General features: G+C 40.7%; 1 protein-coding gene across 1 annotated transcript in view; it reads right to left on the bottom strand.

Moving 5' to 3' along the window:
* Positions 1–1056: 1056 nt before the first annotated feature.
* NR4A3 (nuclear receptor subfamily 4 group A member 3) overlaps positions 1057–10712 on the bottom strand; it is a 33273-nt gene continuing 23617 nt past the window's right edge. Inside the window, exon 7 of the mRNA XM_059925168.1 lies at positions 1057–1555. Coding sequence (XP_059781151.1) covers positions 1308–1555 — 248 coding nt within the window. The 3' untranslated portion in view covers positions 1057–1307. The remainder of the gene's footprint in view (positions 1556–10712) is intronic.

Below are 10712 nucleotides of genomic sequence, written 5' to 3'. Positions count from 1 at the left end.
GTTTATACAAATAAGGACACTATGCAACAAATTATCTCATAATAATATGGCATTAACAGTATAAACATACAAAAGGGAGTACGAACACGGAATGTTGAAACGCAGCCCACTAATCCTTTCTAAGTACTTACATTCACACTATTTTTTTTTTATAATAAGACTTGCTTGTTCTCCAAAATTGTCTCTTTAACCGATAACAAAAATTAAATTATATATATTTTAAAAACCTTATTATCCCTGGTGCTTACCCTGTATGATCCATTCCTACTCATTTGCATGTTCTCATCTAGGGTTCAAACGCTTAAAACTCATTGAATGCTCCTGGGGCTTCTGAATGAATGTGTCAGTCGGTTTCTATAACTGAAGAAAGTTTAGGGAACTCCGGCTGGATTTACAGAACATGACAAAAAAAAAAAAAGCTGTATGCAATCCATCTTATAATCTGAGCCCCCTTTAGGACAGATGGACAGTCAGGGCAGGGATCTGTATCCATCAAGAATGGCCTAAATTCTTGGATGGGCCATACCTCAGAAGGGTTCTAAAGGGCAGGTGGACAAAGCCTCTGCTAGGAAAATTAGCATGTGTCATTTGCTAACATGACTGCCTCCTTTCAATTTCCATATAAAATAAAGGAGAGTTAATAAACAAGACTTAGTAAGACAGCACTTTAAAAATTGCACTTGTATATGGAAGCGAACAGCCATTATCATTTTGCTATGTCTGATTTATAGGTAATCCTCCATCTTTCACCATTTGTTAAAATAAAATAAGGAAGAAAGAAATTAGGAAGAGGGAATTTCTGCTTTGTTTGCACCACATATGTACCCTTGATACAAGAAGTGTACTCTAAAGGGATCAATCTTAAGACACATCCTACCCTGGCAAACAACCCTTGGCTGTTCTTGTTCTTAAATACAAACCAACTATAATTGTATTCCCCAGAAAGAGTTTTAAAACAGTTATTATTATTATTATTTTTTTCCTGCTGGGATAGCATTGTCCAAAAGTGCTTTGTTAGCAATTTCTTAGAAAACCCTCATGAACTATACCCCACCCCCCCAACCCCAACCCCAAAGCCTAAATATAAAACACAACCCCAACACAATACTCTGCAAGTTTTCTGGCTTTCAGTTGTAAGGAAAAGTGCCAGGAAAAAAAAAAAAAAAAAAAAAGGTCTTTCATTTCTACAGGAGCTTGCTTTTTCTCTTAAGGAAGGACAGAAGATGGTAGGTGTCCAGACCCATCCACCGCTGCTTGGCAAGCGGCTGCTAGCACATGAGGCAGCTCCCTGCTCAGGCTGCTCCTGCTCAGAAAGGCAGGGTATCCAGGAAGAGCTTGTCGATGATGGAAGGTGGAGACACCAAGTCTTCCAGCTTCAGGTAGAAGATGCGCTGGAGGCCCAGGGTGCAGATCTTCCGCAGTTCTACCAGGGCACGCAGGACCTTGGGCTCGGTGGGCTCCAAAGCTTGTCCCTTACTCTGATGCTCTTTTAAGCTGCTTGTGATCTTGTTGCATAGCTCCTCCACTCTCTTTGGTTCTTTTAACCCATGTCGTTCTGCAGAGGGTTAGAAAAGGATAGAAAAATTTAGGAGGCAGTTACATCTTAAAAAACCCGGAATCCCTGGACTTCCCTGGTGGCTCAGTGGTTAAGAATCCGCCTGCCAATTCTGGGGACACAGGTTCGAGCCCTGGTCCGGGAAGATCCCACATGCCGTGGAGCAACTAAGCCCGTGTGCCACAGCTACTGAGGCTGTGCTCTAGAGCCCGTGAGCCACAACTACTGAGCCCGTGTGCCACAACTACTGAAGCCCGCGCACCTAGAGCCTGTGCTCCGCAACAAGAGAAGCCACCGCAATGAGAAGCCCGCGCACCGCAACGAAGAGTAGCCCCTGCTCAACACAACGAGAGAAAGCCCGCGTGCAGCAACAAAGACCCAACGCAGCCAAAAATAAAAAAAAAAAAACCCAAACAAACAAACCGTGAATCCCTAATGGAGGCCTGTGCCCTGTTCTGCCAGTTGGGATGGCATTTTACAGCCAAAGTGCCCTCCCTCTTAGAGGTAGTTCATGGCCTTTGGTATTAAACAACAACAGGGATTGAATCCCAGTCCTGTCACTTACTCACTGTGTCCCCTTGAGTAAGTCTCTTAACTTCTGAGCCCCAGTTTCCTTATAAAATGAAGATAATAATCATACCCAATTCAGGGTTTCTGGGAGGATCAGCTTGGGCGAATAATGCAGACACAGTTCCCGTCACAGAGCCACATTGAGTGAATAACAGGGTGGTTACTATTTTGCACACATTATCTGACTGAGGTCTTCCAAAAGCCCCATCAGGAAGCAACTCTTTTTCAGAGTGACATGGAAACACATCCAGGCAAATGAAAAAATGTTCCCATCTTGACACACTGGGTTGGTAATGCGGCTGTAATTTCCATTTGTTAATGCAAAGGCCGCCCTGCAAGACCTGATACAAAGTGCATTCTTGTATTTTCATGCTAACCAGCATTGAGAAGAATCCAGATTTTCTTTTCCTTGTTCTCCCAGCCCCATACTCCTATTGACCTACACCTGGCACACACCTACACCTGACCTACACCTGGTACAAAATACACGTTCCTCTGCTGTGGAGACGGAAAAGTCAAAGAGAAGAGAGGAGGCCCAGAGGAGGTGGTGCAAGCATTTTATCATGTGGCAAGACATGAACACCAGTATCTTATATTTTATAAAATAACATATAAATTATCTCCATGTTAAATATTATGATCTCTTATTTTGTAAATAAGGTTAAATGGTTTTCCCAAAGTCACACAGCTGCTAAAAGCTGGGATTTGAACCCAGTCTTCTGAGGCAGACTCTGTCCTCTTGCTCCAGAGCAATGTTGCATCTCCTTGCAAACAGAAAGGAGCATGACATCCAGTACAAATCAATTTGCTCTCCCTCAGCATGTAGATATCAGAGTCTCTTTCTTGAGAGAAGAGCTTGGCCCCTGTTATCTTAGTCAAAGTTTTCATCTCTTGGTATATTTACATGTAAAATAATAATTCTTGAGAGATGGAAGATATCCATCCAATGGGAAATCAAGTACTAGTTTTTAATTTTTCCTACATTAATTTTTTTTTTTAGTTGGGAATATTTTTGTTAGAAAAGTTAATTCCCAAAATCATCGGAAAAATGAAGCAACTATCTAGACACATTTTTTTTTCTCTTGCCCTAAATAAAAGAAGGCCCAGGAATCAGGAGATCTGCATTCTTCCCCAACTTGGCTAGTTGTGTATGACTTGGGGAGTGCCTTCGTCTCTCGAGCCCCTATGAAAAGGAAGAGATCGGATTTAATGACCTCTAAGGTCCCTTCCAGCTCTGATGCACATTTGTATATATTTATAATTATATTAAAATACAACCATGAAAATTGCCAGCAGCATCTCAGTGGGCTGTAACTTACAGGTCTCCAATCTCAGTGCAACATAATATAGAGAAAAGGTGACTGAACTTGGAGTCAGACAGACCTGGGTTCCATTTTTGGTTCTGTTACTTACTAATCATGTGACCTAATTGCTCTAAGGCTCAACATCCTCCTAGGAAAATGGGGATTAAAGGGTGGTAGATACACAAGTCTTTGTTGTAGTCTTCTTCATTCTTTTCTGTGTTTCTTAAATATTACACAATGAATTGAAAGAAAAAGTGTGATTATAATAAAGCTCGCCTCCATGGTTTATTGTGAGTTTCAGCTAAGAAGATGCTACATAAAAGTGTTCTGCCAACTGGAGAGTGCTACATGCATGGTACAGTCAGCCCCTAAGACAATACCTGACACATGGCAAATGGTTGGCAGCTGCAGGGTCAAACAAAGGCGATAAAGTCCCCTGACTCCCAAGCTTTGCCGTGCAGGATTTTGCTTTCCCCCAGGAAGCTATTAATTAATCAGCCCAGGTGCAAAGCTGTCCTCTATGGTTTATCTTTACTAAATACATAGTCCCCTTGTTTTAGTCTCAGAAGAAGCACTCAAGAGTGAACTTCAACAGCAATGGTGCTCTGCCTAAAGTTTTATTTTCCCCCCAAAAGCAAAAAAGCTGGCTGCAAATTTGGCAGTAAATTTCAAGAGCTATAAAATGTTCGTAGCCTCTGACCAAGTAATCCCATTCTTGGGAATTTATCTGAAGAAAACACTGAACAGAAGAATAAGACTGTATGCATGAAGACATTTGGGGTAGCATTACCTATTTTAAAAAATGGAAAAAGATAAAGGGAAGAAGAATAGGGGAACTGTTAAGTGAAAAATGGTATGCCCTCATAATAGAAGATTCTGTAGACATCAAAAAGGACAAATATGAAGGCTGTGAAGCGACATGGCAAAATATATAATATCACATTAAATAAAGATTAGAATAGAAAATGGTATCTAAGCTGTGATTCCATCCATGTAAAAATTATTTCTGCATATAGAGAAGGATGAAAGGAAACAGAAAAGTGAAAATATTCATGAGATTGTCAGATAACTCTTTTCCTTTCTTTTAAAATATCCAGGTTAACGCTATTGGTATAATAAACAATGTTAAAATAGAACAAACTGGGATTTGGTCCTCTGAGAAGCCCTCTAGTTGCTGTAACACGATCAAACAGTCATCTTGCTGATAGCAAATTCTATTAAATACTGAAATATATCAAATTAGGTTCATAATGCAGGGAGAGATGCTTTTCCCAGAATAAAATACCAATCCATTGATTTAAGCTTTCCCTTCCTTTCTGTGCCTCATGCCTTGCACTATATTCAAGATCCCATATTCATTATCAGGATAAAGAAACTGAGCAATGTGTGGGCTGGATTTCAGGAGGGGGTTGATTATGGAAACTTGTAACCAGACTTTCTCATGGCCAAACTCACAGAAGGTGCCTCGGAGTTTTCCCTGCTCTCCAACCAGTTGTGACTGCTCGATAACTATGGCAACCATTATTTATTCAGTGAATTCAAGTGGAGATCGATACCTCCTGCCAGCTGGATCAAGCCTAGGCCTGGAATTCCTTGAGGAATTCAGAGACACTCCTGTTAGAAGCCAAGGGCACCTTCTTTGTTGTTTTGAACAGCTACTGAATTTGTGGCTTCTTTACTCTTTTAAAAGGGCTGAGATAAAATTCAGTCTCCAGGCAAACTGCTGCCAGCAGTCAGTAAGATTTTCAAATCACTTGGGAGTCACTAAGTGTCTGGGACCTTCCGAGTAATTTGAAATTCCTTAAAACCCCAATCACTGACATTTTAGTTTAAGGGACCCCCTTTCATCTTGCAGCTTGGTAAACATGGCTGCAGAGCTGATATACAGAGAGTTCATAAATTCTAGGGGAAATCAGAAATTCGGATTTCCCCCCTCCCTAGAGAATTATATACAGATTTCAGCTTAAGATCTTTGTCCACCATTAAATAAAACAAACTTCTCAGTATTTTTTGCATTTTGATCTACAACATTTTTACCCAATACTTCAGTATTTTAACTCAGCTTTATGTATTCAAAACTTTAAAATACAACTTACAGAAATGGTTACATAATGGATTTATATGTCATAACCATAGAATATATGAATTGGAAAGAATTTGAGTTATTTAGTTCAAACTTTCTCCTAAGACAAGAATTCCCACTATGAGATACCACAAAGACAGTACCTGGCACCAGCTGGACCGGCAGTTCACTATTACACCCTGATAATAAAAATATGTTTAATAGCACTTTACATTACATTTTTACTTAGATTATTTTACTGCACCCTCACAATAACCCTGTGAATTAGGCAGGACAAAGATGATTTTTATTCAATGAGTAAGAAGGCTAAGGCACAGAGAGTTAAGTGATTTGCCCATGGTCAAAATTAACAAGTGGCTAATTTCCTTCACACCAAGTCCAGAGATATTTCTATTATACCTGGTTGCCTTGAACACTGTTAGAATGTTCCTCCTCTTCCTGAGATTAACTCAGCCTCCCTGTAACTCCCTCCTACTTTCCCTGTACCTAATTAGCTAATTGACTAATTGCTTCTTTCAACAAATATTTGAGTATCTATTCTGCGCCAAGCAATGTTAGAGCCACTGGGGTTAGAGCAGTGAACAAAGCAGACAGACAACAGACCGCACTCCTAACCTGCGTGGTGTTAGTATCTAAAGACACTGCTGGGTTCCTGCTCATTCTGGCTATCCATGCCATAGACATCTCTGCTAGGAGAGAGAGGAAGGCAGGCAGTGGGGAGGAGGAGAGACGGGAGGGAGGGAGGGAGAAGGGAGGAAACAGGGAGAGAGAGATAGAGAGAGAGGGGGAGAGACTAATTGAGTGAAATAATAAAGCTACTTAGGTTTGTGTTCATGTTCTTCTCTCTTCACCTAGTTAACATCTATTCATCCTTTAGACTGCAGATCAAATAATTCTTCAGGGAAGCTTCCCTTTTTACTCCCAGTCTAGATCATGTTCTCCTATGGCATTTTCTCTATTTTTTCCCTTTGAATGATATCACAGGTTGAAATCAGATATTTTTGCGACAATTGCCTCCTCCTCCATTAAATGTAAGCTCCATGGGGGCATAGACTGTACTTGCTCATCATTGTATCTCCAGCACCAAGCCTACTACATAGGAGATACCCAATAAATATCTGTTAAGTGAATATATTAATGGAGGGACCTGTAAAATATATTAAATGAATATTAAACAGGTAGGTTGCTCAGAATAAGCAAGTTGGGAGTTATTAAGAAGCTAACAACAGGAAAGAACTTAACAAACTCTAAAACCTACCACATCAGAAGCTTTGGAACCAGATTTCCTGGATGTAAAGCTTTGCTCTGTCACTTATTAGCTGGGTGACTTTGGGTCTGTTTCCACATTCATAAAATAGAGCTAATAATGGTACCTGCCTCATGAGTTGTTGTGAGAATTAAATGAATTAAGACATGTGAAGTATTTGGAACAATGCCTGGCATATAGTAAGTACTTAATAAATATTAGCAAGTATCCTCCACGTCCCCAGCTCAACTTTCCCTTCAACTTTCCTTCAAATCAGCCACTTCTGAGTTGGCCTATTAATGATTCCACAATCCTCCCCGTCACTCTCACAATCAAATCTAACAATTTTTCTCCCCGGCTCATATTTAATCCAATGCAAGAACTTTGATTATTATCTCTGCAATGTTCCTTGCACCTATCTTCTCTCAGTCTCACTGCCTCTGGACCAGGTTTTCAATATCTGTTACCTATATTGTTTTAATAGCTTTTGACTGGTCTCTGTGCTTCCCATCTCTGCTGTAACCCATCTCAGGTCCTTCCAAATTTATTTACTAAAGAACATTAAACAAATAACACATGCAGAGGCCTTGGCACAGTGCCTCGCACTGAGTATTTTTAAATGGTAGTTGTTGTTAATTTCATGGAATCCTGATTACCAGTAGGTTCCCTTGTCCCTTGCTGCTCAAGTGTGGTCCCTAGATCAGCAGCATCAACATCACCTGGGAGCTTGTTAGAATCTCAGGCCTTGCAGAGACCTACCTAATCAGAATCCTCAATTTAACAAGATGTCCAGTGATTTGCATGTACGTGAAAGCCGGAGAAGGTCTGTTATAGTCAACCCCAGTCCCCATAAGACGTTTGACCCAGTCTACAACTAGAGTTCATTTAGTCTCTGTTTCGTAAACCTCACTCCCCAAGGCAGGAACTCACTGCCCATGGTTGCTTATTCGAATTTCAAATAGTTCTGTCTTTTAGAAAGCTTTTCTTATGTTGAGCTAAATTTTGCCTTCCTACAGTTTCCAGTTCTGCCTCTTAGACCCACACAAGAAATGCCAAATCCTCTTCCTCATGGCAAGGATCAGGGGATGAGGAAAGGGGTGATGATACCATCAGGAGCCTCAATAAGGAAAAGCAACTTCTTTTGATTTTGAGCAGGTCTCCACACAGGCCAACCCAGCAACAGCAATAATACAGGTCCAGCCAAAGGAGAAGGAGAGGAGAGCAACTGGGGAGAGATGTGTGTGTAACTCAGACACCAACTAACAAACAGGACTTCCTGCTTGGAGCTCTACTTCCTTCTCTGGGAGGTCATCTCACCGCTACTTCTCATGTCATAATAACATCCTGTACTGACGGGTAGTCCCAGAGACACTGAGCCCACACTGATCAGGAAACCACAAGTTGGTCAGCAACCTGTGCTCAGGCTGTAATAGTGCTTTTCAGTCTGTCTGTCTGTCTTTGATCTATTAGAGCAGGTGTCTGTCTCCCCAGCGAGACCACAAACTCTTGGAGGATAAGGGAGTTTATGCCTGGCACATAGAAGATGCTCAATAAATATTACTGTGTCAATCTGAATTGAAATAAGGTAGTTCTCAGGAATTCTGACTATTTTCTACTAACAAAGTGGTGGGCTAAAAATAAATAATTCAGATTTTCCTAATTTGGGAAACTTTCTGCTATTCACAATTAACCCATTCATTCAACCAATATTTGCTTTGTGCCAGACACCTTTCAATGCTAAAGTAATTTTAAAGATGAATAAGACTCTCCCTGCCCTTAAGAAACCCTGGATCTAGTTGGAAAAGAAAGACACAAAGAAATTGCTTATTGTGCTGTGCATAAACAATTCTAGGGATGCATCAACATTTTTATGGATTCTTAGAACAGCTAGCTCTACCTGGAAGTAAAACTCCTACCATTTAGGATAATAATAATAAAGGTTTGTCTAATATTTTTTTCTGCAAAGTATACATTAGCTCATTCAATCTTTACAAGAAACCTACAAGCAGACATTATTATCCCTGTGAAAAATGAGAAAACTGAGATTCACAGAGGGTAAGGAACTTGTCCAAACTTGCACAGCTAGGAAGTAAGCAGGGTGAAGACTTGAACTCAGTTCTCCAATCTCCAAATCTCATGATAACCTTTCTCCACTACCTTTTAAAAAAAACAGTATGGCCCTGCCAAGTTTTACACTTAGTTTTCCTTGCAATGTAGCCGATGGCTATATGTGATATAAAAACAGAGTAACCAGGTAACCATTTAGAGAGAACAGTGGAGCTCTGGGAAGACAGGTGGTAGAGGGTGTGGCAGGATCAGCCACCTGCCCCGTTCTGCCATGTCACTGTTTCATTGCCTTCTGCCTCCCCCTCAATCTCAGAATTCATGTTCCAATAAGACAAAGAAAAAGACTACAGAAAGAAAAGAGCATATTCTACCTGACGGAAGACATGAGTAGGGAAAGAAAGCCACGGGGAACATTCTTTTAGTGTAGTGTTTTGCAAAATGGTATTTGGGCACTCAAGTTCCCTCCACCATCTGGTCCAAAACTGCCTTTCCAATCTTATTTCCCTTTTTACTATACGGGAAATGCATTTTACTCCGAGGTTAGGTTATAATCCTAGGCCATAAGATAAATATTACATAGAATCAATATTTTTTCCTGAAAATTCTTTACATTTCCCCAAAGTGCAGGACATGCGCTCAGCTCTCACCACCAGAAGCAGAGAGACCATGGCCCACAGTGGATTCATGTCTTCTCTCTCACGCTCATTCAAAGACATAGAATCATCAAATGTAATAACTTGTACTCTTTTAATTTTTCTGTTCTTTCTACTGAGATTATATATAGGATTTAAAAGATACATAATGCTACTCCACCATACTTGCTTTTCCCCAAAATGTGTTGAAGTGTTCCACTGCCATGCCCTTGCTATGCTGTTTCCTCCGTCTGGAATGTCCTTCCTCTAAATGGTCTCATTTCTTGATACCACCTCCTTGGGAAGCTATTCATGACCAGCACCTACACTCTTTTTCACCTCCAAAGTGCTAGCAGTAGTCTGAACTTCCCCTGCACTTTTAAGGACCTGAGCACTCACCACCACACACTGAGTTCACTACATCATCATCATATATGACTTCCTAGTAGACCATACACTTTCTGACAGCAGAATTCACACATGACTCATCTTTGCATCCCTAGGGACTGCCACCATGCCCCACATATAGTAGGTCTTCAGTATTTACTTAGTGAATGGATACTTATAAAATGGTAATTCCACACTAACTTTCTATTTGGGGGGCTTCTTATTTGTTATACATAATTAACTGCGACTAGATACCACCTCATTGATATTCCATCAGAAGCAAAGCATTTCCATTACTCCTATGTCAGGAATATGTCACTGGAAAAGGGAATGGTTAGGGTAGATGAACTGGGGACCTAAAAACATTTGACAACCACAACTGTGGGGAATTCCCTTTCACTGTGCGAAAGGAGAGTGATCTGAAAGAAACCATTTCCTGCCCCACCTCGCCACCTAGTTTTTCACCAGGGCACATAGAGAGAGGTGGAGGAAGAGGAAAAAAAAGAATTAGGAAACAAAGTCAGGTTTGTACAAACTACCAATATTGTCCAGATTCTCAATAAATTTCCTGGAAAGCAAGACTGGTTAAATGTCTAAGACCCCATTTCCTTTTCATGAGTTCTGTGTGGTCTGGAGCAGACGATTTTGGGATGATTTTTCTGCTGCCAATAGCCCCCCTGATATTCGACAAGCACCCTTTAGGATCAACGGAGCTTATTTAGAAGTCAAGATTTCAGGGTAGCCCATATTCAAATGAAAATTAATATCCACAACAATGTGCACTACTGTTGCTCAGGCACTGCCTTTTCTGCCATTTCCTGATGCTTTCACACATTTCAAACCCCCTCTGAACCAGCAAATCACAAAG

This window comes from Balaenoptera ricei, chromosome 6 (genome assembly GCF_028023285.1).
Source record: "Balaenoptera ricei isolate mBalRic1 chromosome 6, mBalRic1.hap2, whole genome shotgun sequence".
Classification (NCBI taxonomy): domain Eukaryota; kingdom Metazoa; phylum Chordata; class Mammalia; order Artiodactyla; family Balaenopteridae; genus Balaenoptera; species Balaenoptera ricei.
The sequence above is the reverse complement of the archived record's forward strand: the minus strand, read 5'-3'. Positions and strand labels throughout refer to the sequence as shown.